This window comes from Rhinoderma darwinii, chromosome 12, assembly GCF_050947455.1.
Source record: "Rhinoderma darwinii isolate aRhiDar2 chromosome 12, aRhiDar2.hap1, whole genome shotgun sequence".
Classification (NCBI taxonomy): domain Eukaryota; kingdom Metazoa; phylum Chordata; class Amphibia; order Anura; family Rhinodermatidae; genus Rhinoderma; species Rhinoderma darwinii.
This window is the reverse complement of record NC_134698.1, coordinates 29,719,327-29,744,336: the sequence shown is the minus strand read 5'-3', so window position 1 is coordinate 29,744,336 and position 25,010 is coordinate 29,719,327. Positions and strand designations below refer to the sequence as shown.

The following is a 25,010-nucleotide window of genomic DNA, read 5'->3' as shown; positions in this document are numbered from 1 at the left end:
AATTATCGTGATGGTTCTTAGCACTTGTATGCAACCTCTACATTTCTTAGGCCCCAATCACACGACCATTCACGCCTATGGGGCCATGCACACGACCGTGGAGCCCGGGCTCATTGAAAATAATGCCCACGGCCATGTGCACAGCCAGCGATTTGCTCGCGGCTGACACTTCGTGACTGGCCGACCCGAAAATCACGGCCGTGCACATGGCTACGGTCGTGTGCATGAGGTCTTAGGCCCCATGCACACGACCGTATTTTTGTCCACCCGTAAATACTGGCATAAATATGGGTCCTTGGTCACACGTATTCGACCCGTATTGCACCAGTATTTACGGACCCGTAAGCATACGGGGAGGTACCCGTGGCCAATAGAAGTCTATGGGCCCGTAATTACGGCCCGTGATTACGGGCGTTTTTACGTTCGTGTGCATGGGGCCCTTAGTTGTGTTTTTGTGGTTTTTGTTTTATATAAACTTTTTATCACTTTTCTTTTGATTTTATTTTCAGAAAACGTTGTACACACAAGAAGCGCCTTTCCATGTAGTGATCACTAGCTACCAGCTCGTAGTGCAAGATGTAAAGTACTTCCAGCGGGTGAAATGGCAGTATATGGTTTTGGATGAGGCCCAAGCCTTGAAAAGCAGTTCTAGGTAATTGAAATATTTATCATTATTATGGCAATCCATTTTACAAACACCATTTTCTTCCCGCTAACGTAAAATCATTCTCAGTCATGAAACCTGAATTAATTTTCTCATTTTGATATTTAGTGTTCGATGGAAAATCCTGCTACAGTTTCAGTGTCGCAATAGGCTACTTTTAACTGGCACCCCCATCCAAAATACAATGGCTGAGGTAAATATATATTTATTTTGCACTACATGGAATGTTTGTTTAACCCCTTATGACCAGGCCATTTTGCACGTTAATGACCAAGGATTATTTTTTGTTTTTTCACGGTCGCATTGCAAGAGTCGTAACTTTTTTTTATTCCGTCGACATAGCCGTATAAGGGCTTGTTTTTTGCGGGACGCGTTGTATTTTGTAATTGTACCATTTTTAGATGCATATAATATATATCGATCTAACTTTTAACTTTATTTTAGGAGAGAATTGAAAATAAGCAGCTATTCCAGCATTGATTTTCACGTTATAAATTTACGCCGTTTACTATGCAGCGTAAATAACATGTTAATTTTATTCTATGGGTCGGCACGATTACGGGGATACCAAATATGTAAAGGTTTTATACGTTTTCCTAAGTTTGCACAATAAAAACCCTTTTAGAAAAAAATTACTTGTTTTTGCATCGCCGCATTTCAAGAGACGTAATTTTTTTTATTTTTCCGTCAATGTGGCCGTATGTGGGCTAGATTTTTGCGGGCCAAGGTGTAGTTTTTATTAGTACTATTTTGGGGTACATTTTTTTATGGGGGGAATGGGAGAAGAGAGAATTTTGCCTTTGTTTTTTTTGGACGCAATTCATCCGGCGGTTTAATTTTATTGATCGAAGGGATGCCATATATGTGTACATTATGTGTTATTTGTTTTGACACTTTTACTAAATCAAAACATTTATTTGATTTTGACTGTAAATAATTTTTTCTTTTTAAAAAAAAAACTGACAGGCATGGCCTAACAGGACCCCGGCTGCCATGGAAACCCGACGGCGCCCCGCGATTTCGTTGCGGGGGTGCTGATGGGGTGACAGAGGGAGCTCCCTCCCTTTGTCAAACACATTAGATGTCGCTGTCGCTATTGACAGCGGCATTTAATGGGTTAAACTGCCGGAATCGGAGCGCACTTCAATTGCAGCAGGAGCCAGGCTGTGTATAACAGCCGTGCTCCTGCCGCTGATCACGTGGGTACACAGGCAGTACCCACGCGATCAGAGAACGGATATATCTGTCCTCCTGTGCGAACTAGCAGCTGCAGAGGACGGATATATCCATCCTTCAACATTAAGAGGTTAAGGCCTTATTTACACAAGCACCCCCAAAATATTGATAGATTTTCACCCATATGTAGTAGTTCCCGTGTGTCATCCGTTTTTCTCGTCCGTTTTGTTCCGCTACAAGCACTTTCTGATTTTACTTTTCCTTTTTTAATCTGCATTTTTTTAGCAACTGATCCGTTAAAAACGTTTTGTTTTTTTCACGCACCTATAGACTTTAACCCCTTCCTGACATTTGTTTCTAAGTATACGTCATGGAAAGCCAGTGCTTCCCACAAAATGTTGTATACTTACGACAAATATATGGCACCAGCTCAGAAGCTGAGTCGGTGCCCTCATCCTCATCCCAGGATGTCAGCTGAGATCCTGCTGTAATGGCGGGGACCGAGTTCGCTTCGATCCCCGCCATTAACCCCTTAATAGCAGCGGTCAAAAGCGATCACTGCATTTAAGGTGTTTGCAGCTCATCGGAACCCCTGCCTAATACTTGCCTCCCGGTATGCCTAGCATGGAAGCCTTCCAGGACCCGCCTGGCGGCAGAGCCTGAAAGGCTTCCGTAGCCACCGGCAAGATGGTGTCGGCTCAAGAGCTGAGCCGGTGTCATCAGTGGTGGATGTCCGCTGTATGTTACAGCTGACATCCACCTTTAATGGCAGGAACCGAAGCTAGCTCCGATCCCTGCCATTAACCCCTTAGATGCACCGATCGGCTGCGATCGCTGCATCTTTGTGGTTGTTAGCAGATCGGCAGCTGTGCCCTGCAATCGCACGGCTGCCGACTGCCATTATGGCAACAGAACATCTAACAATGGCGTCCTGTCTGCCATTACGGAGGCGAAGCCTAATCGGCTTGCTGTTAGTGAATGACTGACAGATCTAATACATTGCACTACATAGGTAGTGTAATGCATTAGAAAAAAAATTTGACAGTTGGACCTTCAAGTCCCCTAGTGGGACTAAAGAAAAGTGTAAAAAAAAAGTTGTAAAAAATATCATAAAAGTTTCAAGTAATAAATAATTTATAATTGAAAAAAATAAATAAACCATACATATTTGGTATCGCCATGACTGTAACGGCCTAAACTATAAAAATATTGTTATTTATTCCATGCGGTGAACGGTGTAAAAAAAAAAAACGTAAAAGACTGCCAGAATTTCTGGTTTTTGGTCACTTTGCCCTACAAAATTTTAAATAAAAAGTGAACAAAAAGGCGCATGTATCCAAAAATGATACCTATAAAAACTATAGCTCGTCTCGCAAAAATCAAGCCCTCATACAGCTCTGTCGACGAAAAAAATTAAAAAGTTATGGTTCTCACAACATAGTGACAGAAAAATACATTCTTTTTATAAAAGTAATTTTATTGTGCAAAAAGTTGTAAAACATAAAAAAGTTCTATAAATTAGGTATCGCCGGAATTGTACTGACCCGCAGAATAAAGTTAACATGTAATTTATAACGCATGGTGAACGCTGTAAAAAATAACTAAAAAAAAAACAATGCCAGAATTGCTGTTTTTTGATCACCTTGCCTCTCAAAAAATAGGATAAAAAGTGATCAAAAAGTCGCATGTACCCCAAAATGGTGCGAATAAAAGCTACAGCTCATTCCGCAAAAAAACATCCCACATACCACTAAGTCTATGAAAAAATAAAACTAGTTAAGGCTCCAATAATTAAGGAAATAAAAATATGCGGTTGTGCAGATGAGGGGAACATTTCGTCTGTTTCAAGAGGCGGTTTATCGGGGGCCCTAAAATTAGGGAACCAGGAAGGGGAGGGCCCAAACATATCTGCTGGAAGTGAGGGCGCCCGTATTATACCAGGACAAGACTTCCCAGCAAAATTTCCCAAACTGCAAAGGTGCGGAGTGTGGACCACAAGGCAGATAAGGAAGGACATTTATCAGTGCGACACCGGCCTGTGCAGAAAGGATTGTGTCACAGCGTAACACACATCTATGGATTATTTTATTGTTTTACCCCATTATTATACCACCTGACTATGCCCCTGATGTAGTCTGCCCAGCTCACATATGCCCCGACATTATACACTGAAACACCAGTAAAACTCCAAACAAAAACTACTACCAAGCCAAATCTACGCTTCAAAAGCCAAACGGCGCTCCCACCCATCTGAGCCCTACAGCGTGCCCAAACAGCAGTTTACTTCCACATATATGGCACCGCCAAACCCGGGAGAACCCTTTTTAAGAATTTTTGGGGTGTGTCTGTCCAGTGGCATTAGCTGGGCACGACATATTTTCCACTGAATTCACATATCTGAGGAAAAATTTTAATTTTTACTTTGTGCCACCCGCTGCGCATTAATTTATGGAAAAGTCCTGTGGGTGAAAATGCTCACTACACACCTTATTAACCCTTTCAAGACCGAGCTCATTTTGACCTTCATGACCAGCCCCATTTTCTCAAATCTGACATGTGTCAATTTATGTGTTAATAACTCTGGAATGCTTTTGCCTATCCAAGCGATTCTGAGATTGTTTTCTCGTGACATATTGTACTTTATGTTAGTGGAAAAATTTGATCAATAAATTCATTGCTTATTTGTGAAAAACACCAAAATTTAGAGAAAATTTGCAAAAATTATGATTTTTCTTATTTTAAATGTATCTGCTTGTAAAACAGATCGTAATACCACACAAAATAGTTACTATTTTACATATTCCATATGTCTACTTTATATTTGCATTGTTTTTTGAACATTATTTTATTTTTCTAGGACGTTACACGGCTTAGTACTTTAGCAGCAATTTCTCACATTTTCAAGAAAATTTCAAAAGGCTATTTTTACAGGGGCCAGTTCAGTTCTGAAGTGGCTTTGAGGGCCTTCTGTACTAGATAGACCCCATAAATCACCCCATATTAAAAACTGCACCCCTCAAAGTATTCAAAACAGCATTCATAAAGTTTCTTAACCCTTTAGGCGCTTCACAGGAATTAAAGCAAAAGTACAGGTGAAATTTACAAATTTTCTTTTTTTTGCTGAAATTCATTTGTAATACATTTTTTTCTGTAACACAGAAGGTTTTACCCGAGAAATGCAACTCAATATTTATTGCCCAGATTCGGCAGTTTTTAGAAATATCCCACATGTGGCCCTAGTGCGCTAATTTACTGAAATACCGGCCTCAGAAGCAAAGGAGCACCTAGTGGATTTTGGGGCCTCCTTTTTTTAGAATATATTTTAGGCACCATGTCAGGTTTGAAGAGGTCGTGTGGTGCCAAAACAGTGGAAATCCCCCAAAAGTGAGACGGTTTTGGAAACTACACACCTCAAGGAATTTATCTAGGGGTATAGTTAGCATCTTGACCCCACAGGTCTTTTGCTATATTTATTGGAGTAAGTCTGTGAAAGTGAAAATATACTTTTTTTTCTGAAAAAATATAAAAAAAAATAATATTTGCAAGGAATAAAGATTAAAAAGCACCCAGAACTTGTAAAGCTACTTCTCCCGATTACGCCAATACCCCATATGTGGTACTAAACTGCTGTTTGGACCCACAGCAGAGCTCAGAAGGGAAGGAGCGCCATTTGGATTTTGAAGTTCAGATTTTGCTGGATTGGTTTTCAGTGCCATGTCGCGTTTGCAACGCCCTGGAGGGAGCAAAACAGTGGAATCCCCCCAAAACTGACCCCATTTTGAAGACTACACCCCTCAAGGAATTTTTCTAGGGGTATAGTTAGCATTTTGACCCCACAGGTTTTTTGCTGAATTTAGTGGAATTAGGCCATGAAAATGAAAATCTACTTTTTTCTGAAAAAACATAGAAATGTTTAATTTTTACAATGAATAAAGTAGAAAAATCACCCCAAAATTTGTAAAGCAATTTGTCCTGATTACAGCAATACACCATATGTGGTAATAAACTGCTGTTTGGACACACGGCAGGACTCAGAAGGGAAGGAACAATATTTGGCTTTTGGAGCTCAAATTTAGCTGGAATGGTTTTCGGGTGTCATGTCGCATTTGCAAAACCCCTGAGGTACCAAAACAGTGGAAACCTCCCAAAAGTCCCTTTAGGGGACTGGAACGAGCGATCATTAGGTCGCTGGTACAATACACTGCAGTACTAATGTATTGCAGTATAATGTCATTTTACAGGCTCCTGTAACAGCGCGATCGCTGTTCCTGTCCGTTAGTCCCGGGTGTCAGCTGTAATACACAGCTGACACCTGCAGAATATGGAGCGGTCGCAGCGCGTGAGTCCGCTCCATATATAACCCCTCGCACCACGACATGCTATTAAGTCGTGGTGCGCCAAGGCGTTAATGCGCAGCGGATGGTGCAAATTGAAAATTAAAATTTTCCACTGATATGCCATTTTAATGCACAATACGTTGTGCCCAGTTTGTGCCACTGAAGACAAATACCTCATACAATGTTGAGCGGGTTCTCCCGGATATAAAATGTCATATATGTGGACGTAAGCTGGTGTTTGGGCATGCTGTGGGGCTCAGAAGGGAGGGAACGCCATTTGGCTTTTGGAGCGCAGATTTTGCTTGGTAACTGTTCTGTTTGGGGTTTTGCTGGTATTTCAGTTTATGATGTGGGGGCAGAGGCGTAGCTAGGTTCTCCAGCACCCGGGGCAAAGATTCAGATTGGCGCCCCCCCCCAACTTATTTCCCGACATCTCCTTCCCCCTCGCCATGTTTTCTTTCCCTACCAATCAATGAGATGTAATTTTTTGTTCACAATTTTTTTAATGTAACTCGAGTATAAAAGCATTTTTACACTTTACAAGCGATATAGTTATATCATGTAATTAACATAAAAATAAATTAAAAGAAAATATATTAAAGAGGCCACACACAGCCCCCTGTAGATAGCGCCACACAGCCCCTCTCTTGTAGATAGTGCCACACACAGTCCCCTGTAGATAGTGCCACACACAGCCCCCAGTAGATAGTGCCACACACAGCCCCCCTTGTAAATAGTGCCACACAGCCCCCCTTGTAAATAGTGCCACATAGCCCCCCTTGCAAATAGGGCCACACAGCGCCCCTTGCAAATAGTGCCACACACATACCGCTGCCCCTTTGTAAATAGCGCCACACTCCCCCCCTTGTAAATAGTGCCACATTCCCCCGCTTGTACTTAGCGCCACACTGTGAACAGACCGGTGAGCAGTAGCCTACCGCTACCACTCTCCGCTCTGCCTGGTGTGACTTACCGGAGGAGCCGAGGAGGTCATTCGGCGCAGGCAGCGACAGAGTTCCTTCTGACTAGGGTTGGTGACAGCCAGGGTCGGCCTTAGCTTGGATGGCGCCCTGTGTAGGACTCTCTATTGCCGCCCCCTACACAAACCAAAAATGAACCACATATATGGACACGCTGGAACATATATACTGTACATACATAAAGACAGATATTTAGACATACTGGCAAATATACATACACACATCTGGAATATATACATACAGGTAAATATATAGACGCACAGACACATATACACACACACACACACACACACACACACACACACACACACACAGGCAGATAAATACACAGACCGGAACATATACAAATACATAAAAGGCACAAATATACAAGCACAAAGACACATTTACAAACAGACCCATATATACGCACACAGGCACATATGTACACAGCACAGATAATGTAGTAGTGTTACCTGCAGTCCTATGTAACACCACAGATAACACTGATAACTCTCTGATTACAGATAATGTAGCAGATGTTACCTGCAGTCCTATGTAACACCACAGATAACACTGATAACTCTCTGATTACAGATAATGTAGCAGATGTTACCTGCAGTCCTATGTAACACCACAGATAACACAGTGATAACTCTCTGAATACAGATAATGTAGCAGATGTTACCTGCAGTCCTATGTAACACCACAGATAACACAGTGATAACTCTCTGATTACAGATCATGTAGCAGATGTTACCTGCAGTCCTATGTAACACCATAGATAACACAGAGATAACTCTCTAAATACAGATAGTAGTGTTACCTGCAGTCCTATGTAACACCACAGATAACACAGTGATAACTCTCTGAGTACAGATAATGTAGTAGCTGTTGCCTGCAGTCCTATGTAACACCACAGATAACACATTGTAGCAGAGCTGAGATTGTAATTTAGCACAATGTGTTATCTGTGGTGTTACATAGGACTGCAGGCAACAGCTACTACATTATCTGTAATCAGAGTTATCACTGTGCTATCTGTGGTGTTACATAGGACTGCAGGTAACACTACTATCTGTATTTAGAGAGTTATCACTGTGTTATCTGTAGTGTTACATAGGACTGCAGGTAACACTACTACATTATCTGTAATCAGAGCATTATCACTGTGTTATCTGTGGTGTTACATAGGACTGCAGGTAACACTACTACATTATCTGTACTCAGAGAGATATCACTGTGTTATCTGTGGTGTTACATAGGACTGCAGGTAACATCTACTATCTGTATTTAGAGAGTTATCACTGTGTTATCTGTGGTGTTACATAGGACTGCAGGTAACACTACTACATTATCTATTCTCAGAGTTATCACTGTGTTATCCGTGGTGTTACATAGGACTGCAGGTAACACTACTACATTAGCTGTACTGTGTAGCAGAGCTGAGATTGTAATTTAGCACACAGTACAGATAATGTAGTAGATGGTTCCCTGCAGTCCTATGTAACACCACAGATAACACAGTGATAACTCTCTGAGTACAGATAATGTAGTAGTGTTACCTGCAGTCCTATGTAACACCACAGATGACACAGTGATAACTCTCTGAGTACAGATAATGTAGTAGTGTTACCTGCAGTCCTATGTAACACCACAGATAACACAGTGATAACTCTCTGAGTACAGATAATGTAGTAGATGTAAGAGACAAACACATGCAGAGACACAGAGAGACAGACACAGACAGACACACACACACACACACACACACACATACAAACACAGAGACACACATTACACACTACACACACACTCATCATGTCTCCTTGCTGACAGGTCAGGACGGGCTGTGTGTGGGCGGAGCTTCCTCTCTGCTTCTTGGCAGAGCACAGGCAGATGCTGGAAGGCTGCAGCACGGGAGTGGACCTGTCCCCTGACCTGAGTCATCTGACCTCATGTCACCGACGTGTGGTCAGGTGACTGGACTGGTCCACTCCCTGGCCGTCACAGACCCCAGTCAGAACGCCGTAATGTCCTGGCTCTGCCTAAGCTGCTGCAGGTGTCCGACATACGGGACGCCTGTCAGCAGCGATCAGCTGCTCTTCGGCGCCCCCCTTCCCTATCCTCCGGGTTGCGCCCGGGGCACGTGCCCCGCCTGCCCCCCCCCTAGCTACGCCCCTGTGTGGGGGTATATGTAACCTGTGCGGAGAACATCAGGACATAATAAGAGGGTATAATAATGGGGTAAATAAATAATATTTCATAGATATGTGGCCGGTGTCGCACTGATAAATGGTCGCCCGATCTTATCCGCTTTTGGAACACTCTGCAAATGTTGCATCGCCATATTCTGAGAGCCAGAACTTTTTTATTTTTTCTCCAACGGAGCCGTGTGAGGGCTTATTAGTTGCGGGCCAATCTGTGCTTTTCATTGGTACCATTTTAGGGTACATGTGATTTTTTTTTTATCACTTTTTATTAGATTTTTTTGGAAGCAAAGTGACAAAGAAACATAAATTCTGACAATGTTTTTTGTATTTTTTTTTTACACTTTTCACCGTGCGATATAAATGACATTTTACTTTATTCTGCGGGTCGGTACGATTACGGCGATACCATATGTATATAGGTTTTTTATGTTTTGTGGCGATTGCGCAATAAAATCACTTTGATAAAATTATTTATTTTCTGTGTCACCGTATTCTGAGAGTCATAATTTTATATTTTTCCGTCAAAAAAGCGGTGTAAGGGCTTGTTTTTTGCGGGACGGGTTGTAGTTTTTATTGGTACTATTTTGGGGTACATGCGACTTTTTGATCACTTTTTATTCTATATTTTGGGAGGGTTGATGACCAAAAAAAAGTGATTCTGACATTGTTTTTTTAATTATTTTTTTTTGCAGTGTTCACCGTGCGGGAAAAATAATATTATAGTTTTATAGTTTGGGTCGTTATGAACGCGGTGATACCAAATATGTGTACTTTTTTTAACATTTTATTTTTTTTCCTATAATAAAAGACTGATTATAGGAAAAAAAGCATTATTTTTTTTGTAACTTTTATAACTTGTTTTTACACTTTTATAAAACTTTTTTATTACTTTATTTTTTACTTGTTTTACTTGAAGACTGGCAGCACTGATCGCTGCTATAATACATTACACTACCTAGGTAGTGTAACGTATTATAAACTGTCAGTGTGACGCTGAGAGTCACACTGACAGGAAGCTTATGAGAACCAGCATCCGGCTGGTTCTCATAGGCTGCTGTGCATGGCAGATCCGGGGGCTGTTATATGGCCCCCGGTTCTGCCTTATAACCGACTGCAGCACCAGCAATCGGTCCCCGTGAAAGTTTGTTGTAGCAACAAACTTTCCAGTTTGTTATAGCAACAAACTTTCCAGTTCGTTGCTACAACACACTTTCCCTGCGATCACATGACCGGGACCTGAACTAATCAGGTCCCGATCATATCTTCGGGACCAGAGGCAGGTGATAACAGCGCGATCCGGGTGTCAGCACTACTCTGAGACACCCGGATCGTTCTTTTAACACCCACCGTGAATTCACGTCGGCACTGCACAGAGCCCAGCAAGTGCCGACGTGAATATACAGTGGGCGGTCGGGAAGCGGTTAAATGCCTTGAGGGATGTCGTTTCCAAAATGGGGTCACTTCTCAGGGGTTTCTTTTAGGGATGTCACGATACCAGAATTTGGACTTCGATACCGATACTTCGTTTAGTATTGCGATTTCGATACCAATTCGATGCTTTGCTTCTCCCATTTTCTGCTGTGAGGCGCGTTGTGTGATGATGATTTTAACCTCTTCGTGCCTCTCATTAATAGTAATTAACCCCATCATGTTTCTCAGTCATAATGAGTTAATATGTAAGGTACATGATGGTGTTAATTACTATTAATGTGAGGCACATGGAGGTTAAATTCATCACACCTCGTGCCCCACAAAAAGTGATAGAAAGCAGTTTTTATTTAATTTTTTTACAGCGTACACATCATAAATGATGAAAAAAAAATTGTTGTGCAGGTTATTACGGCCGCGCCAATACTGAATGTGTGTATATTTTATGTATTGAGACATGTATGTTTATTGTAAAAAAGGTGTATGTGTATTTTTTTTAATTTAACATTACTTTGTTTTACTTTATTTTTTAAACTTTAATGTACTGGCATATATCCATATTACAGTACATTAGCCTGTGTACTGATAGTACACGGGCAGTTGTTAGAACATACTTAAAGAGGCTCTGTCACCAGATTATCAAATCCCTATTGAATGTGATCGGCGCTGCAATGTAGATAACAGCAAAGTTTTTTGTTTTTTTTAAAAACTATCATTTTTGGCCAAGTTATGAGCAATTTTATATTTATTCAAATTAGCTTTTCAATGGACAACTGGGTGTGTTTTCTCGTTTTACCAACTGGGCGTGTATTGTGTTTTTACCAACTGGGCGTTGTGAATAGAAGTATATGATGCTGACGAATCAGCATCATACACTGCTCATCGTTCCCACCCAGCTTCTTTCACTGCAGACATACAGCGTGACGTCACCCACAGGCCCTTCAACATTGTCATCGGACAAAGAAGATACATCGGCTCCAGGCGTCCAAAAGGTTAATATGCTCGTCTCTAGGGAGTTTGCTATGCTTACCCTGCACTGTACCCTCTGACGCCTGGAGCTGATGTGTCTCCTCTCTTCCGACGCCAAAGTTGAAGGACCTGTGGGTGACGTCACGCTGTGTGTCAGCAGTGAAAGAAGCTGGCTGGCAATGATGACGTCACCCACAGGTCCTTCAGCCTTGGCGTCGGAAGAGAGAAGACACATCAGCTCCAGGCGTCAGAGGGTACAGTGCAGGGTATGTGCAGGTAAGCATAGCAAACTCCCTAGAGACGAGCATATTAACCTTTTGGACGCCTGGTGCCGATGTATCTTCTTTGTCCGACGACAATGTTGAAGGCCCTGTTGGTAACGTCATGCTGTATGTCTGCAGTGAAAGAAGCTGGGTGGGAACGATGAGAAGTGTATGATGCTGATTCGTCAGCGTCATACACTTCTATTCACAACGCCCAGTTGGTAAAAACACAATACACGCCCAGTTGGTAAAACGAGAAAACACGCCCAGTTGTCCATAGAAAAGCTCATTTGCATAAATATAAAATTGCTCATAACTTGGGCAAAAATGATAGTTTAAAAAACAAACAAACAACTTTGCTGTTATCTACATTGCAGCGCCGATCGCATTCAATAGGAGATAGGGATTTGATAATCTGGTGATAGAGCCTCTTTAAGTATGCCCTAACAACAGGAAATATGGTAGGACAGTCCTGGGGTCCTTCAATGGACCCTGGGCTGTCTGGCCATATATGGTATGTCTCTCAATCGCGTCATAGGAATTCCTTGTGACGCGATCCAAGGGGCATCCCCCCTTCTCATTTTCCACTGAATGCTTCAGTCCGCTGTGATTGCAGCATTCAGGGGAATAGCGGCGGAGATGAGAGGTTTCTCTGATCTTCGCCAGCGGGGCTGCGTCTGTGTAATACAGTAATTTCCCCGCTCCTGACAGGAAGTGCGTGCGCGGTCAGCATGAGGAGATGCAGCCTGTGCTGCACTAATAAGAGGCGGTTCAGGTACTGAAGACCGAACATGGGGGCGTTTTGCAGAGCGCCCGCCATCTTCTGTCTTCAGTGCCGCTGCTCATTAGTGCAGCGCCGGCCGCATCGCATCACCCTGACCCCGCGCACTTGTTATCAGGACTCAGGAGCGCGGCAATGACTGTATTACACAGCCGCAGCCCCTCTCTCATACATTCATGTGTTACAATACTGAGCTGTGCGGCCGCAGCCCCGCTCTCATACATTAATGTGTTACAATCCTGAGCTGTGCAGCCGCAGCCCCGCTCTCATACATTTATGTGTTACAATACTGAGATGTGCGGCTGTACAGCTAAGTATCGAAATACATGAAATAACGGTATCTAACCGTTTGGGGATGCAGAGTATCGAAGTTTCGATGCATCGTGCATCCCTAGTTTCTTTTATTACTTCACATCAGCCCTGCAATTGTGAACCAATATTTTGTAAATCGCCAAATTAGGCCTCAATTTCGCATGGTACTCTTTCACTCTTGAGCCCTGTCAAATGTCCAGGCAAAAGATTAGTGCCCCATGTAGGGTGATTCTAAAACCGGGAAACACAGCATAATAATTAGAGCGCTGTCTTGTTATGGTGGCACAAGCTGGGCACCATATATTGGCATATCTATGGAAAAAAATCCCATTTTTACTCTGCAACATCCAATTCTCATCAATTTCTGAAAAACGCCTGCGGGGTTAACATGCTCAATACACCCCTAGGTTAATGCCTTGAGGGGTGTAGTTTCCAAAACGGGGTCACTTCTGGGGGCTTTCCACTGTTTTGGTCTCACAGGGGTTTTGCAAATGCGACATAGTGACCAGAAACCAATCCAGCAAAATTGCGCTCCTTCCTGTCTGAGCCCTTGCCGCGTGCCCAAAAAGCAGTTTATGGCCACATATGGGGTATTGCCATACTCGGTAGAAATTGCTTTACAAATTTTGGTATGTTTTTTGTCCTTTATGGCTTGTAAAAATTGAACATTTCTACGTTTTATTGTAGAAATTTAGATTTTAATTTTCACTGCCTCATTCCATTGTCCACTGTAATTTTTATTTTTACTGCCGAATTCAAATAAAATCTATAAAACACTTGTGGGGTAAAAATGCTCACTACACCCCAAGATGAATTACTCAAGGGGTTTAGTTTCCTAAATGGAGTCACTTTTTGGGTGTTTTCACAGTTTTTGTCCAAATGGCGCTCTTTCACAGTTTTTGTCCAAATGGCGCTCTTTCCCTTCTAAGCCCGGCCGTGTGTCCAAACAGCCGTTTATGACCACATGTGGGATACTGTTTTACTCGGGAGAAATTGCTTTACAAATTTTGCGGTGCTTTTTCTCCTTTTTGTCCTTGTGGAAATGAGATAAAATTAGTAGGTTTACTACATTCTCTTTGAAAGAATGTAGATTTTCATTTTCACAGCCTAATTTCAATAATTTCTGCAATAAACCTGTAGGGTCAAAATGCTCACTATACCCCTAGATAATTTCCTTAAGGGGTGTAGTTCCTTAAGGGTCAAAAGAAAGAATGCCTGCAGGCAAACAGAACCCTTTTTCCTGACTACCCAATATATGGATAGAAGATAAATTTATTAACACTTTTACATTTTTATTAGGCTACCTAGTAGCGTCCTCAGGGGTACACGGGGCAGTTTAGCCCCGTGTACCCCTGAGGACGCTACTAGGTAGCGAAACATGTCGGGGGGGCTCTAATTGTTGGTTTTAATTCCTGCCTTAGCCGATTCTACTGCTCTGAGTATCCGGGCATTGCTTGGAACTATATAGCATTGCTTCGTGACTGACCTGCTGTTGTCAGTCAGCATTTACTTTTGGCTGTTTGCACACCACGCTGGGCTCTGCCAGCTGTTTGCATTCACTTCACATCGGCATTTGGCAGTGATAATTTTAAACTGTATATGTGGTCTGTTCCTTGCTATACGTAGCCTAATAAAAATGTAAAAGTGTTAATAAATTTATCTTCTATCCATATATTGGGTAGTCAGGAAAAAGGGTTCTGTTTGCCTGCAGGCATTCTTTCTTTTGACTATATATATTGTACCTGCTGACTACCCAGGGTCACAATTTGTTTTTCTGTCCTAGTTCCTTAAGGGGTCACTTTTGGGGGATTTCCACTATTTTGGTACTGCAAGAGCCCTTTAAACCTGACATGGTGCCTAAAATATATTCTAATAAAAAGAAGGTCCCAAAATCCTCTAGGTGCTCCTTTTGCTTCTGAGGCCGGTGCTTCAGTCCAGTAGCACACTAGGGCCACGTGGGATATTTCCTAAAACTGCAGAACCTGGTCAATAAATATGGAGTTGCATTTCTCTGGTAAAACTTTGTGTTACAAGAAAAATGGATTAAAAATGAATTTCTGCAAAAAAAAAAAATTTCACCTCTAATTCGGTTTAATTCCTGTGAAACGTCTAAAGGGTTAAACTTTCTAAATGCTGTTTTGAATACTTTGAGGGGTGAAGTTTTTAAAATGGGGTGACTTATTGGGGGTTTCTAATATATAAGGCCCTAAAAGCCACTTCACAACTGAACTGGTCCCTGAAAAAATAGCCTTTTGAAATTTTATTGAAAATATGAGAAATTGCTGATAGAGTTCGAAGCCATGTAACGTCGTAGAAAAATAAAAGGATGTTTAAAAAAATATGTCCATCTATAGTAGACATATGGGGATGTTAATTAGCAACAATTTTGTGCGGTATATTTTGCCTTTTGCCTAACTTACAAGCAGATACATTTAAATTTAGAAAAATGATAATTTTTGCAATTTTTCACTTAATTTTGGTGTTTTTCACAATTAAACACTAAATGTATAACACTAAATTTTAACAATAGCATAAAGTTCAATGTGTCACGAGAAAACAATCTCAGAATCGCTTGGATAGGTAAAAGCATTCCGAAGTTATCACATAAAGTGCAACATGTCAGATTTGAAAAATGAGGCTCTGTCAGGAAGGTCAAAAGTGGCCAAAGCGGGAAGGGGTTAATAGGCGAGTTTGGTTTTCAAAAACAGACCAGAGTTGGACATGCTGTGAGTTTCTTGCAATGAAAAAAAAAATGGATGTGTGAATAAGTCCATTGGCTAGTATTGGTTAGTGTTAGCACACTGATGAGAAATACATTTGTGTGAATAAGGCCTAATTACTAAATGGGGTTAATGGAGCTATTCCATATCAAAGGTTTTTACCTATTCTTTTAATATACTTGTGTTAAGCGGATAGCTAAGGAGTTACTTAAAACTGGAAGGGTTTTAGGGCAGGCTGTAGTTAACCCTTTCATGACCAAGGGTCATTGATGCCCCAACGTCAAGGTCAAATTTTCCATTTCTGACATGCACTTCCTTAACCCGTTCCCGCAAATTGACATGTCTGGTATGTCAGGATTGCAGGTAATTGACTGCAATCCAACGTTTCATACACTTCTGAAGATGATGCGGGCGCAGGAGCTGTCCTTGCTTCATCTTCAGCGGGTCTCAGTTGTAATATACAGCTGACATCCCGCTACAACGGCGGGAACCGCAGATACTGCCGATCGCTGCCATTTAACCCCCTTCAATGAGGTGGTCAATGGCATTTGCCTCACTGCAGTGGTTGACGGAGGGGGCTCCCTCTGTAAGTCACCGCCCCCCGCCTATGGTTGCTATGGCAACCAGGAAGCCTAGCAACGGCTTCCTGGTCGGCGAGGTAGACCTAATAGGCTGTCAGTTGGAAAATGACAGTTGCAATACACTGCACTACATAAGTAGTGCAGTGTATTATACAGGGGGATCAGAAGTTCAGATCTTCAAATCCCCTAGTAAGTGTAAAAAACAGTTTAAGAAATATAAATAGTCTTAAGCAATAAAAACAATAATCACCCTGTTTCCCTGATCAAGTCCTTTATAATTAGAAGAAAATGAAAAAATACGTAATAGGTATCGTCACGTTCGGAATGGCCTGAACTATAAAAATATCATGTTATATTTATCGCACGGTGAACACCGTAAAAAAATTAAATAAACTGACAAAATTTATTTTTTTGGTAACCTTGTCTCAGAAGTTTTTTAAATAAAAAGTGATCAAAAAGTCACAAGTACCCCAAAATGGTACCCACAAAAACGACAGTTTGTCACGCAATAAACAAGCCCTCCCACAGCGATATCAACTGACAAATAAAACTGTTATGGCTGTCAGAAAATGACACTAAAACATGATTTTTTTTAGAAAAGAGGATTTTTATAGTAGTAAAATGTAAAAAAAATATAAATTTGGTATCTCTGTAATCGTATCGACCCACAGAATGAAGTTAACCTGTTGTTTATACTGCATGGTTAACACTGTCAAAAAGAAGAAACAAAACAGTGCTAGAATGTTTTTTGGTTTCCTCCTCTCCCAATAAATGTAATAAATAGTGATTAAAAAAAAAATTGCATGTACCCCAAAATGGAACCAATAAAAATGACATCTCGTTCCACAAACAACAAGCCCTCACACAGCTCCGTCAATGGAAAAATAAAACGTTATGGCTCTCAGAACGCAATGATGGAAAATTATGGCCCAGACAATTTTTTTTAGGTCCAGTCGTTTTTCACTAAATACCCCACATCATCATTTGCCGGACCCCACAGGTGGACTCCGTAGATGCAGCGGAGATGAGGAAACTTTAGGGCCTTGTTCTGCTTATAGGGCTAGTCAAGAAGTCAAAGATTAGGCAATACTGGAGCGCAGATATTTTGTACAATACCCAATAATCCCAGCCAGTGCATAAAGGATTGGTTCAAAGCGTACCACCCCAATCCATGGATTAATAATTTTATTACTCATTCACCCAATTCTTACATCATCCTATCATGCCCTGATGCACTTCGCCCAGCTTACATATACCATGATGTACACTGCTCTGTATTTCTGTATTCTGGAGAACCCGCTTAAGAATTTATGGGGTGTTTCTCTCCAGTGGCACAGCATATTGGTCACTGAAATGGCATATCCGTGGAAAAATGGCAATTTTCAATCTGCAATATACACTGTGCACTAATTTCTGCAAAACACTTTCGGGGTCAAAATGCTCACAATAACTCTAGATAAATTTCTTCAGGGATGTCGTTTCCAAAATGGGGTAATTTTTCGAGGCTTTCCAATGTACTGGTACCTTAGCTCAATGCAACATGGTATCAGAAAACTGATCTTGTAAAATCTCCACTCCAAACACCAAATTGCGCTCCTTCCCTTTAGAGCCATGTGTGTCCAAATGGCAGTTTACGACCACTGATGGGATATTGCCTTACTCGTGAGAAATTGTGTAACAAATTCTGAGGTGCCTCTTCTCTTGTAGTCCTTGTAAAAATGAAAAATGTTGAGCTAAAGCTATATCTAGAAAAAATTAAATTTTCATGGCCTGATTCTAATAAAATCTATATCACACCTGTGGGGTCAAAATGCTCACTACACCCCTAATTTAATTCCTTCAGGGGTAAAGTCTCAAATTGCTTTACAAATATTGGGCGGTCTTTTCTCCTTCATCCCTTGTGAAAATGAAAAAATTCAACTTTTTAGTCGAAAAAATTTTGATATTAAGTTTTTACGCCCTAATTCCTATAAATTCTGCAAAAGACCGGTGGGGTCTAAATGCTCACTATACACTTAGATTCCTTAAGGTGTGTAGTCTCCTACTGTTTTGGCCCCGAAGGGGCTTTGCAAATGTGACATGGCACCCGAAAACCATTCCAGGTAAATTTGAGCTCCAAATGGTGCTCCTTCCCTTTTTGAGCCCTGCCATGTCCAAACAGCAGTTATTGACCACTTATGAGGTATTGCCATAATCAGGGGAAATTGCTTTTAAAATGTTGGGGTGCTTTTTCTCCCCGTTTTGTCATTCACAGCGTGATCTTTAAAGAGGCTCTGTCACCACATTATAAGTGCCCTATCTCCTACATAATGTGATTGGCGCTGTAATGTTGATAACGGTGGTTTTTATTTTGAAAACCAATAATTTTTGAGCAAGTTATGAGCAATTTTATATTTAGGCTAATTAGTTTCTTAATAGACAACTGGGCGTTTTTTACCTTTTGACGAAGTGCGTGTTGTAAAGAGGAGTGTATGACACTGACCAATCAGCATCATACACTTCTCTCCATTCATGTCCATTTGTATTCACTGCACAGCGAGATCATGCTGTGCTGTCACATACACCCACATTAACTTTACTGAAGTGTCTTGAGAGTGAATAGACATCACCTCCAGCCAGGACGCAATGTCTATTCACACGCAAGACACTTCAGTAAAGTTAATGTGGGTGTATGTGACAGCACAGCATGATCTCGCGAGATCATGCGGTGCATTGAATACTAATTGACATGAATGGAGAGAAGTGCATGATGCTGATTGGTCAGCGTCATACACTCCTCTTTACAACGTGCACTTGGTCAAAAGGTAAAAAACGCCCAGTTGTCTATTAAGAAACGAATTAGCATAAATCTAAAATTGCTCATAACTAGCTCAAAAATTATTGGTTTTCAAAATAAAAACCACTGCTGTTATGTACATTACAGCGCCAATCACATTATGGAGGAGATAGGGAACCTATAATGTGGTGACAGAGCCTCTTTAAGGCCAAAACAGGCTGTGTCCTGAAGAGGTTAAACGATAATATCTTTGAATATCACAACTTATTTTTCTTTGTTTTTTTACAAGACTTTTGAGGCATTGATTTTCTACATGACTTTAATTAATTTCATGTTTTTAATTTTTATTATGAGCAGACAGATCACTAAGAATGTGGAAAAAACACTTATTTTGTATTTTTTTATATATATTTATCTATATTATATGTTACATATGTTTTTATATATATATATATATATATATATATATATATATTAAACATTTGCAGCTGTGTAACAATTAGTTTTCTTCTCTCTGTCTGTCTGGGTCACTGTGATGGGAGACTGAAGAGCGCTAAAAGGTTATACTCACACAACGTGAAAAAAAGGGCAACTTATCAACTGTCAGATTTTCATGGCTGTTTTGCACCAGTGTGTCTCAAAATTTTAATCCATTTCCCGGCCGTCTGACCGTTTTAACCGCCATTTGCTATCTGTTTTTCATGGCCGTTAAAAAATAAATAAAAAATAAAGCGTTGCATTTTATTTGTTAGTTTTTTTTGTCCCAACCCCCCAAAAAACACCACAGTGCCCATGTAGATAGTGCCGCAATACCCTTGTAGATCATGCCACATTGCCCACTGTAGATAGTGCCATAGTGCCCACATAGTGCCACAGTTCCCGCTGTAGATAGTGCCCACATAGTGCCACACTTCCCACTGTAGATAGTGCCCACATAGTGCCACACACAGTGCCCCTGTATATAGCAGCACACCCAATTTAGATAGTTCTACCCCTTGCAGGGAGTGCCACCCCCTGTAGATGGCACCAATCCCTGCAGATGGCACAAACACCGGATTTAGATAGGTGCTATCTACAGAGGAATTGCGTTTGGCGCCATCTACGGGTGGGTGTATTCTGGTAGATATGAGAGTGCAGCGCTGCTTAAACCCTGTTCCAGGCTGCTAATGTTTATATACGTGACAAATCATGTAGATAAGAGAAGTGAAAATGCGGCACTCACCCGTTTGCAATTCTTCATAACTTTATTGTAACATCTTGGCAAAGATAAAAGCGTTACAGGGAGGACATCTAGTTGTAGGTTACAGCCTGTTTCGCGCTGGGGATCGCGCTTCTTTTGACCTCTTCTCAGAAGATGTTACAATAAAGTTATGAAGAATTGCAAATGGGTGAGTGCCGCATTTTCACTTCTCTTATCTACATGATACTGCAAGACGGTCTCTTTTTATGCTGAGCACCGCCCGAAGTTTGCTTAACCAGGAAACCCTGACCCCATTTGCATCTATATACCTGTTCCGTGCTGTGAGGATTGAGTGGTGACTTCCTTCTATTGTGCCTGAATACGTGACAAATGCACAGGGCATCGGCTGTTTGAACATATATAGAGCCGTATGGCTGTCGTGAAGGGGTTAAAATGGGCACACTCTATAGCTGGAGCAGGCTGGTAGTCCAGGTAATTTTGTAGTGTTAGATATGCCTCTTTTTAATTATAGAGCTGTGTGCTAATATACAAGTTTCATATTTAACAAAGCTCTTTTGTGACCCATGTCATCCAATGTGCATAAAACGCGCACTGCAGTATTTAGATAAATCTGGCATCCTGAAGCCTTGAATAATTAATTATTTGGTGATTTAAATAGTCAAATATAACGGACTCTTATTGCAATTATGTGTAAATTCTTCATTTTTCATTCTCTTTATTGTAGACTTGACTCCCTGGTGTCAGGCAGAACAAAAAGCCATTGGATTTATTTATTTTTGTCTGAAATGGCTTATGCAAAATTGTAAAGGCTATATTTACTTTTTTAGATACAGCTGCTCTGTATTCTCTATACAGAGCAGCTGTATCTAGCACTATTCACTGAATCCGGCAGATCTGGCTTGCTCAGTGGAGCTGCTATAGATCACATCTAAGTTGATAACTTAAATGTGATCGTTTTACTGGTGGTTTATGCATGTCAGAGACACATAGGACCTGCTGTCACTAAACCCGTCAGGTCCACGGGATTGACAGATTTAGTGGATAGCGCTAGATACAGCTGCTCTTTATAGAGAATACAGAGCAGCTGTATCTAAAAAAGTATAATTTTTAATAAATAGTATTTACAAAGTTAGACCAAACACACTGATACACCTTTTTATTGAAAAAAAAATTGCCTTGCAAAGGTTTACATAGTCTTTAAAGAGGATCTGTCACTAGTTTAGTAATGCCAAATCTCCTAGCTAATCTAATAGGCGCTGTCACACTGATAATGCTAGTGAAAGTTGTGTCCCAAAAAGTTAATTATTTTAAAAGTTATGAGCTTTTTTTCTAAATATTCAAATGAGGCTGTACTAGACAAGTGGGAGGTAACGGCAGCGATTCTCCTGAGGTGGAGCTACTTCATAGCCTCTGACGCTGTCCTATCAGCATGAAGCTGCTTCACACAGTGTGAGAGACTGAGGTTGGAGGGAAGGGGGATCACTTAAAACAGCCAGATCTCCGGCTGTGGACCACCTAGAACAGTAGTTCTGGTGGCATCTGAAAGATGAAATTCTAGTATTTCACATGGCATCAGAATCTAGCTGTGAAACAACTAGAGGTATCACCAGTTGAAAATACAGTTAGGAAAAGAAGCTGTATACTATATTATCACACACTGTTGCTGGGCTGGTAAGAAGAGAACTGTATGACACTGATTGGACAGCATCATACAGAAAACATTACACAGCCCAGAGTGAAAATAAAGAGTAACCTCCCTTTTGGCTATTATTGCCAAATATGCATATTTAGAAAAATGCACATACCTTTACAAATAATAAACTTTTATGGAAAAAAAAAATACACCGTAGTTCTCAGCATCATAGTGCCTATTAGTTTAATTAGGAGATAGGGCATTGATAAACTAGTGACAGATCATCTTTAAGTTACTTAGTTTAATAAACTAATCACCCTCGAGGTGGCAATGCAGTGCACTAAATTAATATCACCCAAAAAAACATAAAATAAAAAATCAAAATGGCAAAAAAAATTAAAGCTACACACTTTCCAGTTCAGGAACACTTTTATTATTTACTCTTCGGAAATCTGATGCCCTATCCATAAATTCATTTTCCCATGCCATCATTTGTCCACATCCGATTTTGATTTGTTACTGGCGGTAAATGGTTGTCATTTTATTAACCATTTAGATGTGTATGGTCCGTTTTATCATTGTGAAGTAGGAAGATACCCATTTTGAACTTCACACATGAGTTAATCTGGATCAGTAACTAATAAAAGCAGCACGTGGATATGGATAGCACTGTATCATCTAAGTCATTTCACTCAGAATTGTATTTTCTTTCTTTGAACAAGCGAGTGCTTGGACTAGAGAGGCAGAAAACACTGTTTTAGACTAGACACATTAGAACTTACAAAAATAATCTCAACTTGTTCGGCAAAGCTTGTATTTTTTTAATAAAAATTTCTGTATGTAATGTATTTTTGATCAAATTGTACGTTAAAAATTATTTTGAGATTTTAATTATATAATGTTTTGCAGTCCCTGTAAGAGTGGGCGTTTTAAGGGTACTAGTAACTTGTATTTCTTGAAAGAGCAATATAGTAATGTAATGTGTTTTTTTTATCCGTTTAAACAATAAGAATCATTTTATATACTTTTTTTCCTAGCTGTGGGCGCTGTTGCATTTCATTATGCCTACATTATTCGATTCTCATGACGAATTTAATGAGTGGTTTTCAAAGGATATAGAAAGCCATGCAGAGAACAAGTCTGCCATTGATGAGAGTAAGTGAATATAGTACTTTATGTGCACACCCTTTTGCTTTTCCCATGTTGTGTAAGACACTAAAGAAGCAAACCTAAAGGAAAAGCTTGCATAGATAACATTTGCCTTAAAGAGGCTCTGTCACCAGATTTTGCAGCCCCTATCTGCTATTGCAGCAGATCGGCGCTGCAATGTAGATTACAGTAACGTTTTTATTTTTAAAAAACGAGCATTTTTGGCCAAGTTATGACCATTTTCGTATTTATGCAAATGAGGCTTGCAAAAGTACAACTGGGCGTGTTGAAAAGTAAAAGTACAACTGGGCGTGTATTATGTGCGTACATCGGGGCGTGTTTACTACTTTTACTAGCTGGGCGTTGTGTATAGAAGTGTCATCCACTTCTCTTCACAACGCCCAGCTTCTGGCAGTGCAGCACTGTGACGTCACTCACAGGTCCTGCATCGTGTCGGCACCAGAGGCTACAGTTGATTCTGCAGCAGCATCAGCATTTGCAGGTAAGTAGCTACATCGACTTACCTGCAAACGCCGATGCTGCTGCAGAATCATCTGTAGCCTCTGGTGCCGACACGATGCAGGACCTGTGAGTGACGTCACAGTGCTGCACTGCCAGAAGCTGGGCGTTGTGAAGAGAAGTGGATGACACTTCTATACACAACGCCCAGCTAGTAAAAGTAGTAAACACGCCCCGATGTACGCACATAATACACGCCCAGTTGTACTTTTACTTTTCAACACGCCCAGTTGTACTTTTGCAAGCCTCATTTGCATAAATACGAAAATGGTCATAACTTGGCCAAAAATGCTCGTTTTTTAAAAATAAAAACGTTACTGTAATCTACATTGCAGCGCCTATCTGCTGCAATAGCAGATAGGGGTTGCAAAATCTGGTGACAGAGCCTCTTTAAAGAGGCTCTGTCACTAGTTTACAGTCGGGAATGAAAGGTGGAAAACTATATGATCAGGCTTTGTTGCTGGGCAGGGAAGGGGGAGAAGCGGTGTGCTGATTGGACAGCGTCATACAGAAAACATTACACCGCCCAGCGTGAAAAGGATTCACCTCCTATTTGGCTATTATAGCTAGATTAGCATATTTCAAAAAATGCTCATAACTTTGCAAATAATAAACGTTTTAAAAAAATAAAAAAAATAAATCAGTCTTTATCAGAATCGAAGTGCCTATTAGATTAGTTAGGAGATAGGGAATTAATAAACTAGTGACAGATCCTCTTTAAAGAGGTTGTACAGGACTAGAAAAATATGGTTGCTTTCTTCCAGAAACAGCACCACACCTGTCCATTAGTTGACTGGTATTGCAGCTCAGCTCCATTGAAGTGAATAAGGTTGTGCTGCAATAACACACACAACCTCAGGACAGGTGTGGCACTGTTTTTGGAGGAAAGCAGCCATGTTTTTCCAATCCTGTACATCCTCTTTAACCAACGTGAAACCCACAAACATATTGGTCTGCAATGCTGTACATCATCTTGTATTCTGCTATTTTCCTCTTTCACCCGTGACAACACCAGGTTAGAGAATTGTCTGCCCATGGACAGGAAACCTGCAGGTACAAAAAGGTGGAGGATCCTTCCATTCCTCAGTGGTTTCCGGTCTATGGGTTGGAAACCAGGTGGGAATTCTTTACATGATCCCTAGTACCATGGACTAGTAGCAGTACCTGGAGACACATCCCGTACAGAGTTTTTCCTAGTCCTGTTGAGAGAATATAGGGAAGGTGCTGACATAGGCTCTTTCCTTGGGTTTTGCCAGTGGTATTCATCAGGGGTACTGCTAGTAGGTTAGCTAAGGGCCTTAGTATCTGTAAGTGCAGATCTTGACTTCT

At 40.9% G+C, this 25,010-nt stretch overlaps 1 protein-coding gene across 4 annotated transcripts in view; it reads left to right on the top strand.

Annotated features, from left to right (window-relative positions):
• INO80 (INO80 complex ATPase subunit) overlaps window positions 1-25,010 on the top strand; it is a 324,729-nt gene that overhangs the window by 184,517 nt on the left and 115,202 nt on the right. For all 4 annotated transcript variants that reach the window (XM_075844867.1, XM_075844866.1, XM_075844865.1 and 1 more), the window contains exons 16-18: window positions 510-652; window positions 773-857; window positions 23,051-23,168. In XM_075844867.1, coding sequence (XP_075700982.1) covers window positions 510-652; window positions 773-857; window positions 23,051-23,168 — 346 coding nt within the window. The remainder of the gene's footprint in view (window positions 1-509; window positions 653-772; window positions 858-23,050; window positions 23,169-25,010) is intronic.